Source organism: Glycine max, chromosome 1 (assembly GCF_000004515.6).
Source record: "Glycine max cultivar Williams 82 chromosome 1, Glycine_max_v4.0, whole genome shotgun sequence".
NCBI classification, from domain to species: domain Eukaryota; kingdom Viridiplantae; phylum Streptophyta; class Magnoliopsida; order Fabales; family Fabaceae; genus Glycine; species Glycine max.
This window is the reverse complement of record NC_016088.4, coordinates 5,527,079-5,551,358: the sequence shown is the minus strand read 5'-3', so window position 1 is coordinate 5,551,358 and position 24,280 is coordinate 5,527,079. Positions and strand designations below refer to the sequence as shown.

Here is a 24,280-nt window from a genome sequence, read left to right as displayed (position 1 = left end):
TAGGTATATAATTAAGTACGATTTTATTGATAAGTGGTTAACATTCTCTGTTAGAGTAATTAACTCAGTAGTTTCTGTTACGATATCTAATATTAGTGACTTGTGTATAAATATCTATGTGTAACACAGGGAATACAATTGATTGTGTGATTAATAAGATTTTCTTTCATTCCTCTCATTATCTCTCTAGAGTGTATGTGTATTCTTCCCCTCATCTCCAACACAATGAAGGTGGAAGTGTTGGGTGGTGATGTTTGGAGAAGAAGGGTAAAAAGGATATATAAGGAAATTTAGAGGTGCACCGAGAAAAAAATGGGTACGTTAAAGAATTACCTAATATATGTTGTAGCCTAATATCGATAAAGTCAGCCCAAGCCATTTAATAGGTTGGGAAATGGGTTGGGTGGACCGATTCCGGTCCATTGAACTTCAGGGACCTTAAAACGACGACGTTTAGTTAGCTTCTGGTTTGAGGTCCTTGTTCCAGGTTCTTCATGAACTTTTCTGGAATGCGTGGAACATGAACTTTGAAGTAGCTATTGCATCTGGATACTGCAGATATCATTTTCTTTATGGGGAAATGGATATTGTTACTTGTGAACCGTATCACTTTATTTTATATATCATTGGCAAATTGGGTATATGAACTAATGTCATTAAACATCTGAGCTTACTTTGAACATTTTCCTTGTCAAACTTGGATGATACCAACAATTATATCAATAGGATTATTATCCTAACTATCAACCTTTTAAATATATTTAGACATCTACAATGATCTCATGACCAAAGGGAAAGAGAGTGAAAGGAGGAAGTAAATATCATGATGCTCTGGACCAACCATAGAAATTTGTATACAAGCAAACAGGTATCAAATGGATTTTGTTGCTTTGGATCATAAAGTAATTGACAGTTCTTCAGTCAAACCCCTTTATGGAATTGGGGCACGGAAACAGAAAGATTTGGAAGAAATAAAATGCATATGTAGATTCTGCTTTAGCATGAATGGGTGAAAAATAGTACTGATATAGAACTTTTAGTTCAATCATGCTTCCTAACCCTTATCTGATATGGGATGATCATGCTTCAATCCCAATGTTATGCTTTTGACCGATGTATTCTGATTTTTTAACCATATTTTGCCGAAAAAATAATAAGATTAATAGCTATTTTTTTTTCTGATACTGTTCACACCACATTAGTCATTGCAGTCTATCACATCCAAGGAAAATCAAGAATCATAGTGTTTGTCAATTATGAAAAGGATATTAACTTTCATTTTTCTGTTCTTCCTATTCACCACATCGAACATTCAATGGATGTTGAAGCAACACTTTCTTGAGTTTGCATCTTGTATGCTATTAGAGCCTGTATTGACTTTGATGATCCACGGTAGGGATGACTTTATGTTGAATGGCATTTTACTATTCCATTATGTTTTTTTAAAACAAATGAAGTATTATGAAATATGAAACTATTCATTATATTTTTGGAAAAAAAAAATGATGCCTTGATGGGTTAACAACACCTTGCTTTTGGCAGCTACTTGTCCTCCCGTATACTGATGAATCTAGCCTCTTCTTTTTAGATGTATGAATTATCTTATTTTGTTTGTTAATATTAACGGTGTTCTTCTTTCTGTTTTCCCTGAGCAAACCATTTTTCTTGTTCACCAAACACATGCTCCCCACAATCACAAGAAACAGGCATATAAAAAGAGAAAGACAGTAAAGACAAATTCCCATCCAGTACTTCTCTAAATGATGTGACAATACAGGTGTCCAGAATTCTGTTATGAATCAATAATGCTCTTCAAATTAACTTTTGTAGGTTAACGGATAATACTTGTTTATAGGGTCCAAAAACTTAAGATATGAACGATCATTAAATTTGAAATACTTCTTAAAGAAGATAGCATTACCAAAGAATTTCACTATAATCTTTGCTGAAACTGTAATACTAGTGCATGAGTATTTTCTTTCACTGAACGAAACTAAAAGGAAACATTTTCTGTTAGAGCTGGGATCATCAGCTATACTGTCTTTTCAGATGATGCTTGTTCACTGAATTGCTATCTATAAAAGCTTGACTGTACAAAATACATGCCTCTCTTTGACAAAACTCTTAACAGATTGAAAAAGAAGTGAAAAACCAAACAAGTGTTGTGAAGATCTTTTGAGAATGCAGGTACAGTTCAACTATATTTCTAACCTGCTCTGTATTTTCATGCTTCCAAGTTTTATTGCTCACTCTCTTTAGATGTCAGCTTAGTGTTGTTTTCTTTCCTAGTCAAAGGAAGAAGATGAATGTTTCAAATCCTATTGTGGATAGGATCTGATCCTCTTGGCACTCTTCTTTTGCTTGACTGATTTGGATCAAACTCTTGGTTGAAATTTGCTGAGTTCTTCTTTGAGGGATCAAGCCCTTTGTTGGCATTTGCTGAATTCTTCTCTGTGTTCGATAATTCCTTTGTAGCCTTCAGAGTATGTTGATTCTGCAGCAATATCCTTTGGTCTTTGTGGCTGTGTCTTAGTGCAATTTCTGAACTTCTCAGGCCTAGCACATTCTCTGTTTGAATTGATATTAAGAACCCAACAAAGAGAAGAAGAATGGTTGTTCTAGAAGGATGAAACACCATATTCTCTTCACCCTGAAAGAAGAAGAATAGAAGGTGTATTATTTCTATCTAGAGTGACAGGAGAATAAGCAGCACTCTCCTAGTAATATCTGTGTTCTTATGGTCCATTCCTGTAGACATAACGTTGTTATATATGTCCTACTGGATTTGGAGGGGGCTTTAAAGCTTAAAACAGGGAGGGCCTACAGGAATTTTAGATTCATCTCGAATCACAAGCCTTATCTTAGCAAATTAAGGCTGTTACTGAAGAATCTGACAAGGAAGAATAAAGGGGGTTGGGACAATGTTCTTGAGAGGCCAAGTATATGTCTTTTCTCATTTCTTTCCCTACATGTCTCTCATATGCCTTCTTTTTTCACCAAAAGAAGCCAAACACCATTGCCTGGACTACTGTCCAACTTGCCACATCATACTGCTATATGGATTAATAGATCTTCAATTCTTTAGTGGTTATGCTTGGTATTGGCTCACTAGGATAATTCAAAAGAGTTATCGTTCTGGTATCCCATATGTATCTATTGTATTCTTTTGCATACTTTTAGCCTATATGTTTTTTAAACTATTTTTTAAATTTGTGTATCAATCAAAACAAGTGGAATACTACAATGATTAGATGTAGTATTTTATTCTAATGACTAAAACTAACTTATAATATGTTAATGTCTTTATTGTGATTTAGGATTTGTGTTTTATGTTTACATTAATATCTACATATGTGTGAGCATAATATATGTATGGTATCCCATAACAAGTTACATTATACAATTTGCAAAAGGTGCAGGTTTTCTCTATATAAAACTCTGGTCTTAGGGGTTAACATGGTAAACTACAATTCCTTTGTTATTAAGAAAGGGCCATGTTAAACATTAGTTGCTTTAATTAGCAAGACTATGGGCCAGGCAGAAGCAGCAGGAGATTGGAACAGTGCAAGCAGGTTATTATGTAAAGAATAGATAGGGGAATAGAACAGTCCCCAAAAGAAACAAACTCTTGCTTTATGCACTTTTGTAACTTCTCTAAGATCTCCAAGTCTCTTTAGAATTCCAAGCTCACTTCCCAAGGTGACAAAAATAAGAGCACTAGATTTCTTGGGCTCAATGTTGTTACCTTTATGCTTTGTTCTACTTTTAGATTAGATGATGGGTACCCAAACTCTATTTGTCCCTTCAAAATTTCTTGTCCTCTCTCTTTACTTTATTTAACATAAAATATCACATGCAACTAGGAACTGTCGAAAGCATAAATTCCTTGGTTCATTCTTAATATATGAAGGGTGACTGGTCATGGTCCAAGTGAAACGTTTAACCAGCGCATGGACATTTATGTCTTCTTTTCTAGATTTTTTTTTTCTTTTATCTTACAATTAAAGTGAGAGTTAAAATGATTTGTTGCTTTCTATTTTTCATTTTTCTTCCTATGGTTTGAAACTGCCTTTTGAGAGTGTCACCTCGTTCCGAATCACATGTCCTTGGAAGAATTAAGAATGTGCTTTTTATTGTCTTGTGATTATTTATTACACTGATATGCCAAAGACATAGTATGTTGTGACATGCTAATTTTGGGGCGAATTGTTTGAGTTAGACAAGGTTATCTTTTCCTGGTATATAACCATCAAATTAGGAGAGAAACACAAGCTTGGTTTCTTCAAATAAGAAATATTTTAGGTGTATGTTTGGTGCAGCAGTGGGTTGAAAATAATTGTCTTAACCCGCGGTAGTGCAAAGCTACATTGGATTGTGGCAAGCTTTTCATGTTTTTTTACATGAATTTTGATTCTCACCGCGGAACCAAACACGCCATAGATTTTTTTTTTATGTTTCTTTTTTTGTTTGAGAGCGTAAATCAGCAAAGTTGCATCTAAATAAATGACTGAAATGTCATTTGTGCAATAATTTATATATTAAATTATACAATTAGGAGAGAGGAAGAAAAAGAAAAAAAAGTATGAAATGTAATAAATAATGCCATAGAGAGATAAAGACACACAAACATTATTGTATAAAATGTAGTATAAGTTGTATGAATAACACAAAGTTGATTTCTATTGCCACATGTAAATTATAGAGGGACAGCAAACCAAACATGTTACTATCCTTACATGGTTTCTATGGGGTCCAAACGCCTTACTTTCTCTTTGGCGGGTAAACTATTTCATTAGAAAGATTATGAAAAATAATTGCACTCTTCTTGTGTCCCAAAAAAGTCTTGTTTATTGATCTTGCATTAAGAACAACAATACCTGCGTTGATCCCTAGAGGGGGCCAAATGCCAAAATGCTTTACATGTACGTCAGTGTACATATTATATAGATATCAATCTAATATGATATTCCCAAATGCTATTGTTCAAATACTTTTGCCAAAATGGGAAATAAAAGAAAATGCAGAGTGGGGGCCTATTAAAACAAAGAATATGTGGTACGGTAAGTACAATGCTAAGGGTAACTTGTTAGGTAAGCCTGTTTGCCGTTAAAGAATATCTGTGGCACTATCTATCTAATTAAATATTGTGCTGGCAACCAGTTCCCATTTCTAAAATTTTTACAGTGTGCAACATAAAACAAAGATGAAAATGTTACACATTTTGGCTTTCCTAGATTCAGAAGACTGGTCTTAAAGTTGTAGGCTCTTTGTAAATTTGTTTTGAACCAAAGTGTGCCCCATAAGGCTCACGGTCACTGAACAATGAGCACTGACTGAATAAGGCCACCACAAAACCACGAAAGACACAAAAAGAAGAATAGCAAAGCAACTTAAAGAAGATAAAAGCAAAAAATGAGTTGTAATTCTTACAGATAGCGTCCCCTGTCTTTGAATAGTTATTTGCTTTATATACTGTATTTTAAGTCTTGGATTTGCTTGAAACATTACCATGCGTGAACTATGTATGGTCTAGCCGAATTGAGAAATCAATTGTTCTTTAACATAAATACACATACAAAAAAAATAGTTGTAAAATTATGTGGCAATTTTTAATATGAAGAATGAATGAATTGCAAGTTTGGAACATATTTGATTCACGTTTGATAGGAAGGACCAAAGTTGGTGATAAGACTCGTTGGCTGCTATAAATTCTCTACAAAAGAAAGGAAAAAAAGTTGAGCTACAAAGAGAATGTCACCTAAACATAAGCTAAAGTGAGATGCTTCTTTGCTCTGCCTTTGATTTAAAATTGGTGGGCCATCTTGAGTTATAATCATAACTGGGGTGTTTTAGAATATATGCTTATCTGCTTTGTTCAAAAGAGATAAGAAAAAAAAAAAAAGAGAAAAGAAAATCTAATCAGATAAAAAAAAGAGTGTCAGTTCTTTCTCAATTTCGCTACAACATCTGATTAAAAAATCTGAACCATTTGATGACTGTAAATGACGTATTCAAAAACAGCCTTCACCATAATTTAGGTTCTATTTATTTATCATTTCAATAACGTTCAGTAGTTATTCAATTTATATCGAAAAAATTTCATGTCTTAATCATCTCTATTTCCTGTTTGACTCTTGGTATGATTAATTATGCCAAGCATTAATAAACCAATTTTGTACATTCCAAAACATCTACTCTTTTCTTTTAGTCCTAATAACACTTTTTAACACAATCTCTTTTATTAATTAAAATTCATTAAAAATTTCAAACTCGTGAGAGATATTCATTAAATAAAATCTGAGAGGGGATATAAGGTGAATTTGATGGTTAATAAATAAGAGGAAAGATGGCGGGTTCAACCTTTTATATCAATAAAATTAACATTTTAATAAAAACTATGATCAATGAAACTAATTGAAAAACTAACTGAAAACTGAAAAAAAATTAACTGAAAATTAAAAGTTGAAAAATAAGCTTATTAAATTATAAATGTTCAATAAAACTAACTATATAAAATAACTGAAAAATAATAATCATAATTTATTTAAAAAAGTTAACTAAAAAATTGGATAAATATATTAAAAATAAAAAACTAGAAGCTAAAGTTTTAAAAAATATTACTTCAACTAGAATTTTAAAAAATGCTAAAAATTACTAAGAAACAATTATAAAAATTTGTTTATTAAACAGTGAAACAAGTTTTTTAATTAATAAAAAAAGATAAAAACTAACCTTTACCGATAAAAAATAAAAAAAAATCTGAGATCCATATTTTTTTTTTCATTTCGAATAAATTTAATAAAAATACGCAGAGATACCACGTAAGAATATAAGTATTAAAATTTAATAAAATTATATATCCTAATAGAATCTTCAAATTATATGTTCTTAATATTTATCTATATGATAACTTAGAATATATAATTTGAAGATTCTATTAAGATATGTTCATACAAAAGTGGGTAAAAATATACAGAGATACCAAGTAAGAATATAAGTATTAAAATTACCATCCATACAAATATAAATTAGAGTATGAATTTAAAATACAAGTACAAAAATAAATATTGTAATACCTTACTCAAAATAAATATTGTAATACCTTACTCAAATTCTACTTAGTACTTATTGTCATCTACTTCTACTTTATATGTATCCATTCAGAGAAAAAAATTCTATTTAATATATTTAATTGTTTTTTTTTTAGATAACTTAACTAGTTCTGTCTTGATCAGAATTGTTTTTACATAAAAGCATATTCTAGGACATACTACTACAGAATATTTAAAAAGATCTTGTGATATAAATTGCATTTGAATAAACATACAAATTTACTCATTAAAATGTGTTAATTTAGTCCCTCACGTGTGTTCAATTTATTTGCTAAAGCCGTTAACTTCATGAAGTTAATAAATTAGTCAACTTCACAATAAATCCCAACCTAAACAAAAAAAAAAAAATAGTCACAAAATTAGTTAATAATTTTTTTTCAAGATATGTACGTGATCTCTTACCAAATACTTAAATTTTGTATTTATTTCCTATTAAATTATTTCTTCGTTTTTTACTTTCGGAAAAAACAATTTTATTTATCAGACATTTTTTTAGTCTCTAAAAATTAATTAATTTTATATTTATTCTCTAATAAATTTTTTTATTTGTTAGTACCTTAAAAAAAACTAATAACAAATGAAAAAATTATCGGAAGCAAATACAAAAATTATTATTTTATTAGAACTTAATGGAAAAAAAATTATCAAGAAAAAAAAATACATTCAATTTTTCATTAAATATTTTCTTTATAAAATATCAAGATTTGAAAGAAAAAAATGAAAAAAAACAGCATTATTTAACTATATCATTATTGGGAAATTATTTCTCAAACTATAGACTATGGGGAATCATTTCCAAAACTCTATCGGGATTATTTCTATAACTATACTTATTGGGAATTCTAATGAGAAGGCTTACGCATACAATTGTAAATATATAGAAATTTTATATACCTGAATAGAATATAGTTTACATACACCTGATACACGTCCTGTTTACTCAATATTCCATTTTCGACTTCATTTTATAAACCCAAGCACCAAATAAATATGCTCACAGCAAATCCTAAGTAAACGGGAGCGAGATTAGACCATTAATCCTTATTTTGCATATAAATCTCTTAATATATAGTAAGTGGATGGATTCGGTTACATTCATAGATAGATGAATTGAATGGATACCAATGGATTCATGTACATCGTTTTAGCACCCCCTAAGTATGTACATGTACATAACGTTACAGCTGAAAGTAAAGAGTAAAAATGCACGGCATTTCAACAAAGCCTTCTTAATATTCATTCATACATAAAAAAGCATACAAATTATTATACTTGTTCCTGGTGTAGTGTGGGTGGTCCTGGTGCTATTGCAAACTGTAAACCTCTACGCTGACCAGATTGTAGAACAAAAGCAACTTGGGTTGCCGCTAGTGCTGCAGCCTCCTGTTTCACCATAATACAAAAATGTGAGATATATGAACACAAACTTAGATTCCAGCCTAAAACCATATAGCATTGTAATTCTGAAAACGATGGACAAACTAAGGGCGTGTTAGAATTGATTCTAAATAAAATTGATTTTGGTTAGAATTGATTTAGAATATCAAGCTGAACGATGAAAGAAAAAAGCCCTATATATATATTTTTTTTTGCTCAGCTAAAAAAAAATAAAGCCCTATATATATATATATATATTAGTAAGCTAACGCCCTGCAATCAAAAAACAGCACTAACGAGCAAGAAAGGGCCCCTTACTATAGTTAGTATAGATAGGCGAAGGTTTGAGCTCAAACCAAACAACGGCTAACGAAGTAATGTGATTTATGTTTGGATGATTTTGGTTAGAATTGATTTTAAAGTAAAATTCACTATAATTTTTTTGATTCAACACAGAAGTTATTTAAAATTGTTTCAGCTAAATCAATTCTGAATTCTTCTCCAACGTAAAACCAAACAAGTGAAAAACTGTCTAAAATCAATTCTGCACTCAGAATCAATTCTGTAACGTGAAACCAAACACATGCAAGCAAAACTGAAAATATTGATAACTATAATTAAGACTGACTTGTCTTTGTCGCCGACGCTGCAGAATACTGATTGCCCAAGCCATGATGTAGCAAGGTAATAGAAATCCAGCAGCACGAAGCAAGAAAAGCTGCAGAAAATAGAGAGCTGACGATTAGGTTGGCTCTAAATTGCATTTTGAAATCAATAAAACATTGGAAGAATTTGACTAAAAAGAAAAACTCAAATCACTCACGGAGAAAAAACTGGATGGATCATCATCAGAATTATCACCATCTGAGACAGAAAGTGCATGCCGCAGGAGTAAAAGGGCCATTAACTGCACCAAACAATATGAATTAGGCTTGAAATCAGGTCCACTAGCTAGCTTGTCGACATAATATGAAAAGTGAAACTACAGCTTGATATTTTTAAGGTAATGTTTGGCACAAGTTATTTTGGAGTTCTTTATTCTTTAAAATTAGAAGCTGTGCCAAACAAAATACTTCAGAAGCTCTTAAAAATATAAGGAACTTTTTTAATTAAGAAAACATAAAAAAAGCTCAAAATAAGCTAATTTTAGGAACTTCTCCTTCACTATAAAATGATTTCAAATCTCAAGACCCAAGAACACATTACCAAACAGCTCTTAATTTAAAAGCAATTTTAAGGCTAAAGTTAATAAAATTATCAAACAATTTTAACTTTGTAGTAACTTGTGTGATCCAAAAAAGACCTTGGTCAAACACTACCTAAGTCTACATTTATCTCATTGTCATGTAGCATGGCCACCAATTAAATTTGGTAAAAACAAAAGCAAGGTTAAGCCTTACAATTAAAGCAGCTGAGCGGCAAAATGCAGCTCCACTGGCGTTGGAAGCAGCATACTCATCATATTCAGCATCCAAGAACTGACGTTCTGCTTCTGCAATTGCCAAGAGTCGAGGATCACGCAAGTCTAAGGGTGTGCCAGATATTGTCCAGCCACCTCTGCAAGATGGTCATAACTCGTTAAGGAGATAAGTTTCAAAGAAAACACTAAAGAACATAAACAAATACAACTTTAAAATAGAATTCAGCTTACCCTATATCAATAGTAGTTTCTTCAGGATTAGGACGAGGTGGGGGGGCAGTATACCCAGGTTGATATGGCTGGAGAGTTAGATGCATAAAAAGAAAAAAAAATCCCATCAAAATAAGCACAAAATTAATATAGTTGCAAGGATTTAAAAACAGAAACAGGAAACAATGTTTCCCTGTTCCCGCCATAGGCACAAGTTCAGGAGGTGCATGATACAGATGTATCCTCGTACATGCATGTAAAACTCCAGACTATCTTGAATGCCTATGCAAGATGCCTGTGTTTGATACCTAGGTAGCAGGCATCCCATATTCCACCCTTAAATCCCCATCCAAAAACATGTAGGAATCTCAAAATCAAATGCACAACTAAATTAAGAATCAAGACTCAAGACAAGTATTTTTTATAGATTACCAGTTTAGCCATTCATCACACAAGTCTAGGAATATAAAGTGGTTTTGAATTGTGATACCAAATACACACATTATTTTAAACCCATGCATATTACACCTTGGCGTCAAATACACAATGATTTGTATCCAACTAAAAGTGACATAACCCCATTGTTACTGAAGGGAAGGCCACACCAATAGCATGTTTATTCAAGAACAAAAAAGGGAAAGGTCTATAAAGGAGTGATATGAGTTAGAGGTACCATTGGCAGATTATTGTTCTAAAATCAGAGGAAATGAGAGTTCGAGAATTCTGTTCAAAGGAGGTCATGTATGCAGAGGGTGTTAAATATGAGAGTTAAGGTTATTGGAAGGTACAACTATTTTCTTTGGAATTCTGGCTATTAACTTGGGAATGTCTAAGGGAAATTCCAGTTGCAACCATTTTCCCATGGAGAGTAGTTAATCAAGAACACGGTTAGGTCTACACTCTGTCCCTATACCCAGGGGCAGAACAATAATGTGGGAGTGTTAATATAGAAGGGAAAAAAACAGACAACCTTTTTGGGGAGCCAATGCCTTCCCAGACCCCATCTAGGTACACCCCAGCTATACCCTGGCATCCAAGATTCTGATGCGCCAAATTATAACCCAATAAAGTTAGACACATACAAAATAAACGTTCATATAATTTCCCATCATCATAACCTTACAATAACCAAAAAGTAATGTAATATGAAAACTATTGTACAAAAAGCATACCTGATGACATATCTCACAAGTTATGTCTCCTTTCTCATCACACCAATGCTGGACACACTTTCTGTGAGCATACTGCACAAAACCAAACACCAACAACAGTCCAAGAATTAAGAATACCGAAATAGAGATGAAAGAATGAAAATCAACATGCCACAAACAACCACATTCCTCCATGGATATTATTAATGCATTTACCAGCTCAATATTGTAAAAAGAAGCAGATTCTCATACTTGGATGTCATTTCTCAATTAAAATATGGATAAAATATAAATTAAGGGCATGCTTGGTTTTCAGTCAAGAGCCCCCCAACGGAAGTTCAAAATGTAAAACTAGAAAAGCCTCCTGTTTGGTTTTTTGGATGCAATTGTATACTGAGTTTTGCTTCAGTTTTGCCTTGAAACTCAGTTTGCAAAATAAAGTTCATTGAAAGTTAAAGTTTGCAAACTTTAATCCAAACAAGCACTAATTATGCACAAAACACATCCCATAGAAAATCTCATAAACACATTACAAACCAGAACAGTGTATATACACACAACAAAGTTACAAAACTCAACCTTCTACCCAAGAAAAAGTATTAAATAGATTCAACAAATACCATCAACACAAACAGTAAGAAGTTAAATACCACACACACACAAACAAAACAAAAAATTCCTGACCTACCCCTAAAAAAATCCACATTGACCAATCATTTCTAATAAAACATAATTTATAAATCCAAAACGCAGAAATCATCATAACTAGCAAATACTTAACAAAACCAAACCTCAAATAAATAAATTTTAAAAAAAATCAAAATCATCAAAGACACAAAAATTGATACCTTAAGACTGCCGCTACAGGCGCAGGGCGTCTCCAAGTTGGAAACGCCGTCCTCCTCCTGGCAGATGCGGCACTCCGCCATCTGGATCAGCGGCTCCTCCTCGCCGCCGCCCTCTCCGTCACAATCCTCCACCGGAGCGGTGCCGGAGCTCCCGGAAGCGTCAGCATTCACGGGGGCCGGAGGAGGAGACGGCTCGGAAGGCGGCTGCGCCACCGGGTCAACGGGGACAGGGCGCGCGAGACGGTCAACGAACACCACCAAGTGATCGCTCATTGGAACAACGAATCTCAAATAGAAAACCCTAACGAAACAAAAACGAAGAACAAAAAATCGCAATTTCAGACCGAAAAATTAGGGGAAATCGTGGAATCGCGTCAAGCAAACACAGATCCCGAGGTTTTCCCGAGAAAACGAGAGAGAAAATCTTACCAGAAAGTAGAAATTTGCGAGAAAGAGAGAGAGAGATGTGATTGAAACTGTGGTTTTTGTATTGCGTTAAGCGTTTTGTTTTTCTTTTTTTGGATTTTTTTTGGGTTTGAAAAGTTTTGCTTGGAAAATGGATAAAGGAAAAGTAGGGAAGAGAAGATATTGTTGCTCTGTATTAATGGGTTCGGTGGTATCACGCTTGAGAATTTCAACGTTATCGAAACACGTGCGAAGGGTCATTTTCGTCATTTGATGATTCTTATCATGCGTTGCCGCGTAAACGACCGTTTCGTTTGCTCCGTTTCTGGCCCGTTATAATGTTTGCGTCGATGTTTTCACAGTTACGGTCTTTTTCATTTTTTTTAAGTTACTTTATTTTTAATTTGAATTTAATATCTATCTATTGCAAAGAGAATAATTTCATTTATTGTTATTTTTAACTTTAACTATTTTTTTCAGTTACTCTCAATTATTATAAATTAATATAATATTTTATTTTAACTTCTAATAACATATGTATCTTTCAAAATAAATTATATTTGACTATATATATAAATAACTTACAAATTCAGACACGAAATGTTTTTTTTTTCACATAAATATTAGTGTATATATATAAATAACTTACAAATTAATTTTATATTATTAATTTATTTTTAAATATTAGTGTGTGTGTGTGTGTGTGTGTATATATATATAAGATTTGAACACATTTTCAAACAAGTGTCGTTAATAATTATATTGACCAGACATGTAGAAGATGTCAAAGGGACTTAGTATGAAATGAGCCGATTAATTTGATGGGTATATAAATATGAGAAAAATATTATATACTAGTATAAATTTTTTTATACAATCATAATCCTTTATATATAATTATTTTGTTAATTTTTATCATAATTATTTTAAAAATCATATTAATTATAATTTATAATTAAATAATAATATAAAGATATTTTAAATCATCAGTACATAACCATTAAATTTTATAAATATAAGTATTATACCACGCTATTAGTTTTAGACTTGTATTACAGTGTTGTTTTACTCAATGTACTCCTAAACTTTTATAAAAACTAATCATTAATAAAAAATTAATAAAACAATAAATATTTAATAATCCATAGACTATTCAAGAAAAATAAGTGCATTAATAACTGTAACTTTTTCACTATTTTTTAAAGGGAAAAGAGAATTGAGCCACCTTAAACTCTTTTTTTATTTATAAATAGACATCTTAAATTTTAATTTTATCCTAATCGATTCCTAAATTATATCTCTTGTCATGAATTTTAATTTCATTTCAATCGATCCTTAAAGTTTATCTTTTTTGACATATAGACACCTAATTTCAATCTCATCTCAATTAATTCTTAAAAATGACCCATTTCATAAACAAAATCTTATAACAAAAGAATCTCAATTGTCTATTTACTTAATCTCAACTGTTTATTAAACATAATAAAATTAAAAATAAAAAAGATCAAATAAAACTTTTTTATTAATGTTATTTTTTTCACTTTTTATGTATATCTTTTAAATTTATATTCTTTATTATATTTTAAATACGAAAAAATTAGTTGTAACAAAAAAAAATGAATGATTAACATTTAAGATAAAAAAATTGGAAAAAATATTAGTAAAAAGATAAATTTTAAAGATTAATTGAAAAGGAATTAAAGTTGAAGGTGTTTATTTATGAAAAAAATAGTTAAAATTTAAATATCAATCACAATAATTTTAAAGTTCATGTGTCTATTTGAAAAAGAAGTATATTTTAAGGATTAATCAAGACAAAATTAAAGTTGAAGGTGTCTATTTGAATAAAAAAAAAAAAATTAAGGGACGTAATGGTCCTTTCCCTTATTTGAATTATCAATGTCAATTATATAACGGATCTAAAAATTGTACTAGTAATTAATTAATGTCATTAAACTATTCTGTTATTAATGTATATAAAAAACTATTATGTTTTTAATAAACTATTTTGTAAGTTTGACATTAATAATTTGTTTATGCATATATTCCTTAAATAGTCACTGAAAAAAATATATATTTCTTAAGTAGTTATAATTTTTTTTATACTTACCTAAAAAATTTAATTTTATTAATTCATAACACACATGTATGGGTATTTGTTTCATGGATAAATGCTTTAATACTAAAAATACAGGAGATAAAAAATAAATCATGCACTTATTATGAAGTCATAAAATAATTAACTCTAAATATATTTTATTCCTAAGAAAGTCTTAATCACATCTTCAATCAATATTTAATTATGGTAGAAGGGGTAAGAAATATCTATTTCCCATAGGACAACAATCCTTTTGGTGAGTAAAAATACATATATATCCTTTTTACTACGATTATCCTTTTAATGCTCCCTTCATGCACGCTTAATTTTTCTCATTACTACAAATTTTGTTCCTGTACCAATTTCATTAACGGCCAATTTCACGTAGGTTACAATAATTTTTTGCTTTCCCTTCAATGCTCCCCTTTTAATAAACAATTTCAATAATTTAAATAATAGTGTATTTGTTGCTCTTATTATTCAATGTTGATTTTATAATTAGTAGAATATTTTATGGTTTATATTATATTTAATTTTATTTTGCATATTTATGTTAGTTGACAAGTATTTGACCAGAATCTCAGTATCTCTAAATTTGTTAGAGTGACAAAGTGTTTGTTAGACTTTCTAAATTTACTATAATCTCATTTTGATCTTATTTTAAAAAAAAATCAAAATATATCTTGATATGAGCCATTATGCATAAGATGTGCAGATGGAGCTGTACAAAAAGATTAATAATGTACAGGGTCAATATTGTGTACTTTTAGATACCAAAAGAGCATCTCACAAGGCTGCCGAAAAAACTTAGTTTTGAGTGCTCAAACTAAATATAACCATGATGAAAACATAAAACCTGCAGCATTTTCCTTCTTATATAACACCCATTGCCAAGTTGTGATTTTGATTTCCTCTACTAGTTTGTTCTTGCCAAGCTGTTGGCCTTTGAATATGATATTGTTTCTTTGATTCCAAATTTTTCATCACCCTATGAATCAAATTAGCCACCTCCAACGCTTGGCCTTTTTTCCTTTTATCTGTGAACCGACTTGATAGAGATGAGCAACAACATCATTTGGTAATACAGTTGACATGCCCATCCATTTGAAAATGGCACACCAAATAGATGAGGTTTCCACACATTTAAGAAACAAGTGTTGGGATGTTTCTAGGCAATTTCTACAAAAACAACATAGTGAATGTTGATCCTGAATTTGAATATTCCTTTTTAGCAGCTGGTCCAGAGTTAGAAGTCTGTTGTTGAGTAAGCGCCAAACCATGAATAGTAACCTTTGAAGGCGCCATGCAGTCCCATAACTTGTTGTATGTAGATCCATGTTGTGTTGGATTATGTTCTTGTGCCAAAGCATTTTGCACCAATTTATATGTTGCTGCAACCGAAAAGCCAGAGATTGGATCCAGTAGCCAAATCCATGAGTCTTGTTCTACAAATACAACACAGGCGCCCTGCAAAATTTCTTCCAACTCATTTAGGAGTTCATGTTCCCAAACAAAGAGTTGTCTTCTCCATTGCCAATTCCATGACACTTGTTTGATAGTAGTTCCATATCAGCTACCAAGGCTTTTTTGTTTGTTGAAACTTGGTATAATCTCACAAAGCTCTCACTGAAAGGAGAATCCCCTATCCATTGGTGTTCCCAACAACAAGTTTGTAAGCCATTGCCAATTCTCTTTTTAATTTGGTTTATCATCCATGGATTTGAAGAGTGAATGTCACGCCACCATTGTGAGTCGATCCTTCCATGATGAGAGAGTCCAAATCTTCAAGTTCTTTGGACTTTTGATCAATCCTCTGATTGAAAGTGGTTTTGATACTTTGTTGCACGCAACTTATCATTGAATTTAGATAGTATCCAAGAAGAATCCACTTCCTTATGCCATTTTTCATAGTCACCTGTAAAACAAGAAAGCAATGATCGGATATATCTTTAGTTCCGATCCAGAGGGAGGAGCACTTCAATAAGGAGAAGAGGTCTTCAAGTATAAAAAATTTTTCTACCTTGCCCATTGATTTGCCATCAGAGCTGAACCACAAAAATCTTTTTCCAGTTGAAGATACTTCATTGACGTCCATAGAGTTGATGAATAAGGAAAACTCAGCCATGTCAGTGGAATTATGATAGTTTGAGGTACCTTTCAAGTCATGACGATTGCAAATGGCATGAAGTCCTCCGCTAGGTACCATGAGCCAGATGGAAATCTGCGTTTGATCATGAAGAGCTTTGACCATAGTTGTCTTTTCCCTTCCATTGCATAGGATGAGTAAATGTTTACAATAAAACATAGCCTTCATGAATTGCTCCATTGAATATAGATGCCCAAAAAGCCTTTGCCTCTAAATTCAAATTTGAACTCAATAATGTCTTTTCTCCAGATTGTGACCATTTTGCTAAATAGGCCTTGTGCAGGGGAAGAGATTCAGTTACATTCTCCTAGTGGAAATCCCCAAATGTCTTGAATAAAACTTGGATCAATGTTTTATGCCTTAGCCTCTTGGAGGAGACAATAGTCCACCTTGGGTGTCAACAACAGGGAGCGAATTTGCTTCCGCTTGACCTTGTCCCAAATGCCTCTAATATTCAACGAAAATATCTTTATGGAGTGTCGAGCTTCAACCTTGAGATGACCTGGGGAAGACAGTCTTTCTCTTCCATGAAGCGAATTTGATCTCTAAATCTTGATGATGGCCTCACTGTGTGAGTTGACGATGATGTTTGTATTGTTGTGGTGTGTCTTTGAAATGGGGTTTTTTTGAAGCAAAATAATTATGTTTGGTCTTGGCCCATCAGAGGAACGAATATAATGATTTTTGGAATTTGATAAGGATCTGGGTTAAAGGTTAGAAGGAGTTAAGGAGGAAGGGATAAAGATGGGTGTTGAAAGGTAGGTGGAAGGAATGATAGCTAGGGTGGAGGGGGTAGGTTGAGAGATGGGGCAATCCTTCGCAGGGGAGGAGATAGGATGAAAAGGTTCAAGGTAAATGGTGGATAGCGGTAGACAAGGAGATTTAGGTCGAAGTAGGGCTAGAGGAAGAAGAGGTTAACAGGTTAGCAGAAAAAGGGTTTTTCTTTTGGGGCAAGGATGGGGCAAGGGAGAAGCCCAAAAGGTTTTGGGAATTAAAATTTTGAAAAACAGAATATTCATTTTCAAAATTTGAATTCTAAACCTCTAGGCCTACGAAAGGAGTTGCAATACCATCATCACCGTCAGACTCTTCCAACCTGAAACCAACTTTTAGATCTGAATCCACCATTGAAGAGCTATTGGAGTCCGATTGGGAGTTACCAATAGAACCACAATGAAAGTTGGGGTCTTCAGCAATCTTGATCTCATACGGGGAGCCATTAATCTAGACCTTTAGAACTTCATCAATCACAGATTGAAAGGAGGTCTTCACCACAAGTCTTGCGACATCGAGCTTGGTTTTGCTCAACATTTCTTCGTCTAAGTGAAGATAGGACTCGAACATAGAATCAATTTTGTTGAAAAAAGCATCTGATCATGCATGTGTCGGGATGTCGTGACACTTAATCCAAATCTCCCTCTTGTGAAAAATTATTAAGGGATTTCATCCGAGAATAGATTTGAACCAATCATTCACCCATTCTATATCTTTGTTGAGATAATCTGCCACATCCTTCAGTTCTGGGGTTTCCAACAACACCAAAGAAGGCCATAAAAGAGTGGCTTTTACCCCAAAAATGGCCTCCAGATTTAGTTTTTGTTGTGTGAAAAGGTATCCCCTGGTTTGTTCACTTTACCAACGTAGGATCGATAAAGTCCTCTTAGCTACTCATAATCTGATTCAAAGGCTAAGGGAAAGCTATCACTTTGGTGGCGTTTTTTGGGATTACCTTTTCAGCCCTGAGGGAGTTTTCTTGCAACACCAATGTAAGATGCGTGACCCCTTGTTGTTTTTCAGGGAACTTAAGAATCTTCCTCTTTGGTTAAATTTAGATGTTTGGTTGTTTCTTGTTTTCATATTTTGGAGTGTTGACCACAAGCTTCTAGTTTCCTATGAAAATTTTGTCCAACTTCAAGGATAGAATTTGAGGGTCTGCTATCGACTCGAACCTAGAAAATCTGAATATTTCGCCTCTTCTATCCATCTTTGTTGGAATGTAGACTTCCATGATTTTGCCATGCAAATGAAAGATGTTCCACATATCTTTGGCTTTATGGGTCTCTCGGAAATTCGTGAAGAAGAAGGTGGTTTGATCGTCTCTATTTATTAAAGCAGTGGTGCATCTTACTGCAACAGCTGGTCGGGAGAACGAGTGGTTGTGTGAGGTTGAAGATCCATTTTTCCTTTTTTGATTTCTTGTCACCCTTCGTTTGCTTTTGATTTCACTTTCTCCATGTCTAGATCTACCAAGGGCCCTTGTTGGTGTACGCTTACACCTCTAACCCCAACTATGTTGGTGCCAGAGATAGTTTTTCACCTTCAAGGGCTCCGATGACTTTCGCCATAGTAGAGGTTATGGAGAGGAAAAGGAGGAGAAAGAAGAGAGCATTCAATTTTCGATTTGAAAATAAAGACACAACTTTCTCATTTTGATCTAACCAACTGCATTTGTCAAGTGTGCTATAGGCAGAAGTGGATCTTTATTATGATAGGGGGGAGGAACGACCCCCCACCCCCCAAATTTTCTTTAAAAATATAAATATATGTGCATTATATAAATGAAAATTATTAAGGAAAAATTAAAAGAGTTCAAATTAATACAAATTTAACTAGACATTTACATGCTTTCTTTATTTTAACTTATGATAATTATGTAAATATTTTTTTCTCTTTTTCTACGCAATTGATAAATTTATATAAAAAATAATGATTCAAGAGTAAATGAAATTACTTTTTCAAGAGAAAAAACTTGTGAAAAAAATGAACAAATTAAAATATTTTTTACATCCTTTTAAACCCAAAAATAATCTTGATTATTGAAGGAAATGAGAAGCAATTTTGAAAAGTTGGTATAGTGATATATGATGATAAATTTAACAATTCTTTAGAATATAATTCTGAAAAGTGCTATCACTAATATTAAATTTATGCATTAAATTTTATTGGTTAAAATAGAATTTTTATCCTTTATATTTATATATATATATTTTAAGTTTTAATTTGGTCTCTTAAGTTTAAAAGGTTTTATTTTACTCTCTTATAGTATCTTTATTAAGCCAAATTGATTCTTTTGTCGGTTTTTAACGCTAACACTATTAAGTTTGGTTGAGATAATATTTCTCACAATTTATCATATCTCAACAAGTGAGTCAAATTTGTATCAAAAATTGAGGAAAAGAGGAATTCAGCTTAACGAAGAGTTTTTCTTGTTTTATATATATATATATATATATATATATATATATATATATATATATATATATATATATATATATAATAATGAAACTTTCTAAACTAAAACTTAAAATATAATAAATAACTAAAATTCCATTTTGTCAAATTTTATTTCGGTTTCCCCAAATTTTCGGTTGAAGCTCTGTCACGGACGATTAGGAATGAAACATATTAGGAATGAAAGAAATGGAAGATAGATGAAAAGTAATTTTAGGATTCATTTAATTCATTCATTCATTAAAGTATTACAAAATTGATGTATTTATACAAAGATAGAAAAATAACTAACTTGAGTAATCAACACTAACTTACTCAAATAACTTCTAATAATTATAACTTGAGTAACCAACTAATTAACACAAATAACTTCTAATAACTAACTAAAATAATTTTATGCCTAATACCCCCCGCAAGCTGGAATGTGTTGAAAACATTTCTAACTTGGAGAATACAATACATCAACATTAAAGAAGAAAGAGAAAAGAAAAAAATGAAAACATGAAATATAGCAAAACATGTCGGAAATACTTTGGTCAAAAGAAAAACTTCGAGAAATCTTCGACCAACTTCGATTGCTTCCAAGAGGCCAAAGCAAGCATCAAAGCTTGTTGGCAAAAACTTTGGTGACGAAGGACAAGAAATTGTAACCGACACGCTCGAAGAAGTACCACAATGCGGTGGCATAAACGAGCACCGCAACCGCTTCACGCCAATTCATCCACAACACCACATCAGCAACTAAGTCTTTGCCGAGAACACGATGAAAGGATGAGAAACTAAGGCAATGTCAAGATTGTCAGAAGAATGAAGAATGAAGGGGTTAGAATCATCAATGGCAGTCATGACCATGAGAGAAAAAAAAAAGAACCAACCAGGCATCCGAAAAGTCCCCATAAAAAATTATTCATAAGGGGATGACCTATCCAGTTATATAAGAACCGAATCATCAATGACATTCATGGCCATGAGAGAGAGAAAAAAAAAGAACCAACCAGGCATTCGAAAGGTCCCCTTAAAAAAAACGATGCATAAGGGGGTGGCCTACCCAGTTATATAAGAACTTAATCATCGATGACATCCATGACCATGAGAGAAAAAAAAGAACCAACCAGGCATCCGAAAAAGGTCCCCTTAAAAAATGATTCATAAGGGGGTGGCCTACCTAGTTATAGAGGAACTTAATCATCAATGACATCCATGACCATGAGAGAAAAAAAAGAACCAACCAGGCATTCGAAAAAGGTCCACTTAAAAAATGATTCATAAGGGGTGACCTACCCAGTTATATAAGAACTGAATCATCCTCGTGAACCATCCGATGTGGGACTCGCAACACATCCCCTCGAGTCAGGGCTCAACGCTGCAAAACGAGGGCTTGTAGCACTATCCACACCACCGTGCAGAACCATAAATAGCTTCAATATGAAGCAAGAGACACGGAAACAAAAAACTTCTGATACCATATTAGGAATGAAAGAAATGGAAGATAGATGAAAAGTAATTTTAGGATTCATTCAATTCATTCATTCATTAAAGTATTACAAAATTGATGTATTTATACAAAGATAGAAAAATAACTAATTTGAGTAACCAACACTAACTTACTCAAATAACTTCTAGTAATTATAACTTGAGTAACCAACTAATTAACACAAATAACTTCTAATAACTAACTAAAATAATTTTATGCCTAATACGGACCGTAGGTGGGTTTGCATATATACTAAGTGTGCAAGAAGAATATTTTAATAATTAATATATATTTCTAGAAAAAAATGTCCAACAAACATATGTTTTAAAAATTATTCTTAGGCATATAAAAAATATTTCTAATTATTTTTAATTGTTAACAAAACACATTTTTATAATATACCTGGGAATGACGTACATTCTTATGTTTTATTCTCAGAAATAATATTTCAGGGACTCAAAAAATTATCCATGAAACAAATGCTTTCATATTTTTTTTTAATTTAATTTCAATTTTAAAGAATCGTATTATAAATGAGTATTTATGAATTTTCTTTTAGAAAAATCTATCATTTTATTATAAAAGATGTAATTTCTAAATCTTATGCTTATGAACATATTTTTAGACAAAACTTTGGTTCAGTATTTTTAAGTATTTTGATTGTATATATTAACTATTAGTGTATTTGACTTCAACAAAAAACTATGTGTATTTAGTCATATTCTGTTATTTTTATTTTCTCACTTAAAATACAACTTTTCTATGAAAAAAAACTAATTTACTAAATTATTTATTAAGGACATAATTTCTTTACTGATTTAAATATGAAAATATCTATACAAATATACCTCCCATCAAAGTTTTTAAGAAAACAACCAACTTCATTGAAATAGATTGACATCTAGAGGGCATGACCCAATAAGATGAAGATTCAACTAAGAACAATAATTATCCCTAAAGACAATCTATGAATACTATTCACAAAGCTAATCAATGTTGTTACACTTACACGGCATATTTTAGTCGAGACACTTATTTTGTGATAGTGTTTGTCAACTGAATAGCATCACAACTGTCTCCCACGTTCTTTTGTCATTGGCTTTCGCATCAAATCGATCTCTAAGATCATGTGCGAGATATTTGTATAAAGTTTGTTTGGTAAACACAAAATAAAATAAATAATAGTTGAAAGGAAAATGAAAAATTGATGTATCAAAACACATTAGTCGTTCGACTTTTTATTTTGCCGGAGTCCACCCATGTATCAATTATCATTTGACGCTAGATTCGAGGGGTACACCTGTGTACTACGAGCCACCACATAAGGAGACCTGACACCACACTCTAACCCAAAATTTTAAGGCTGAGGTTTATGGGTCTTCTCCTCACTTATATGGTGCTCAACCTTTCCACTTCTATACGATGTGGGACTTCACCTCACACTTCTAACCCAACATAAATAAGAGCTATCATTAAAAAAAATGTATCAGCTTCATGAAAGAAACATATATTTTCTAGAGTTTAATAGATATATATTGTTACCATAAAACGTTTACATTATTAATCAATAAAAAAATTAATCCTTATATGATTTTAAAATAATTATTAAAACAATCAACAAATTTAATTATCTTACATGACGATTGATGAATGATTCAATTATAATATATAAAAAGTTTATACACTGCGAGGTATGTTTATTAATCTTTTTATTTTCATTTTTTCTGTATAATTTTTATTCAAATACTTTAGAAAAAGCATTTAAAAATTGACCATATTAATTGATATAAATATGAATCGAATCAAATGCTATATAGCAATGTTTTGTTCCCTTAACTTTCTAATTTTCCTTCGCAATGTGTATCTCTCCTCTTACTTTCTCAAAGAGTTGTAGGTGATGGGTAGTTAGATCCAAACTAAATGATAAAGTCAGATTCTTCATTTGTAAACCTTCATGCAGTATTAATAATGCAAATTTAAAATAGTTAGGCACCCAACAACCCAAGTTCATGAAAGGTTGCTTGTGAATTCAACCATGGTATTAAAAAAAAGCCAACCAAGGTATAAAGATTTCATTATCCTTTTATGTATTGTTTTTCGTTCATTTTAGTTGAGGGAGGCAAAATAATTGCTTTCTGTATTTTGTAGCCAGTTGTCTCGAGAGAGACTTCTTTTATTCAAGGATTGATTAAAATTTAATTTGTCATGAAAACTGAGGCCTGTATGATTTTGAAAACCACTGTGTATGTGCGTGTATGATTTAATAAGCATTTGGTTATGAAGATTACACGTAATATATCAACCAATTTTGTGTGAATCCTAATTCAAGTCACGTGCAATTGTTAAGTTGAAGCCTTAACAACATAATGAGATCATGTGTGCATGAGAGGGGGTCAGGTCAAAGGGTGTAATATCCATAATTTTAATATATATATATATATAATTAGTCTATAGATTCTCATATTATTATAATTTTTTTAATTAAGTTTTTATATTAATTTTAAATTTGTAATAAAATCTTTATGTTAATTTATCGTGAGGAATCTGTTAGACTTGACAAAATCTTTTATCATATATACACATGTAGATGCCAAATTATATTCTGTTTTAGCTCAATTGGTATTGTTGTTACACATAGAATTTTTTAATTTTTTCATCTAACGCGCCTCAACACTCCTTATTTTTCATCCTCGACCCATTCATTATCTCTCAAACCGTAACGCAACCCTAAAATATGAATTTTGTATCTTTCAGACCATAACCACAACCCTAATATGTAATCAATCCTTAATTTATTTGTAATGTTGT

At 31.9% G+C, this 24,280-nt stretch overlaps 2 protein-coding genes across 2 annotated transcripts; both read right to left on the bottom strand.

Annotated features, from left to right (window-relative positions):
* Positions 1–8,201: 8,201 nt before the first annotated feature.
* Positions 8,202–12,728, bottom strand: LOC100812998 (uncharacterized). Its single transcript, XM_003517931.5, has 8 exons — positions 12,548–12,728; positions 12,119–12,419; positions 11,292–11,363; positions 10,141–10,208; positions 9,890–10,046; positions 9,313–9,396; positions 9,118–9,207; positions 8,202–8,495 (listed from the first exon to the last, which is right to left on the bottom strand). The coding sequence occupies exons 2-8, from the start codon at positions 12,389–12,391 to the stop codon at positions 8,379–8,381; spliced, it is 861 nt and encodes a 286-aa protein (XP_003517979.1). The 5' UTR covers positions 12,392–12,419; positions 12,548–12,728; the 3' UTR covers positions 8,202–8,378.
* Positions 12,729–15,762: 3,034 nt separating this feature from the next.
* On the bottom strand, positions 15,763–19,166 carry LOC100500569 (uncharacterized). The gene is made up of 2 exons (NM_001249299.2): positions 16,642–19,166; positions 15,763–16,536 (listed from the first exon to the last, which is right to left on the bottom strand). The coding sequence occupies exons 1-2, from the start codon at positions 16,945–16,947 to the stop codon at positions 16,330–16,332; spliced, it is 513 nt and encodes a 170-aa protein (NP_001236228.2). The 5' UTR covers positions 16,948–19,166; the 3' UTR covers positions 15,763–16,329.
* Positions 19,167–24,280: the final 5,114 nt, after the last annotated feature.

Bases quoted from the DNA above. Each gene is read 5' to 3' on its own strand.
- LOC100812998 (XM_003517931.5), bottom strand. From the start codon at position 12,391: ATGAGCGATCACTTGGTGGTGTTCGTTGACCGTCTCGCGCGCCCTGTC. The intron at 11,364-12,118 runs GTATCAATTTTT...GGTTTTGTGCAG, and splicing joins CCTGTAGCGGCAGTCTTAAG to TATGCTCACAGAAAGTGTGT. The intron at 10,209-11,291 runs GTATGCTTTTTG...CTAACTCTCCAG, and splicing joins CTTGTGAGATATGTCATCAG to CCATATCAACCTGGGTATAC.
- LOC100500569 (NM_001249299.2), bottom strand. From the start codon at position 16,947: ATGGAGCAATTCATGAAGGCTATGTTTTATTGTAAACATTTACTCATC. The intron at 16,537-16,641 runs GTAGAAAAATTT...CTTGTTTTACAG, and splicing joins ATGGCAAATCAATGGGCAAG to GTGACTATGAAAAATGGCAT.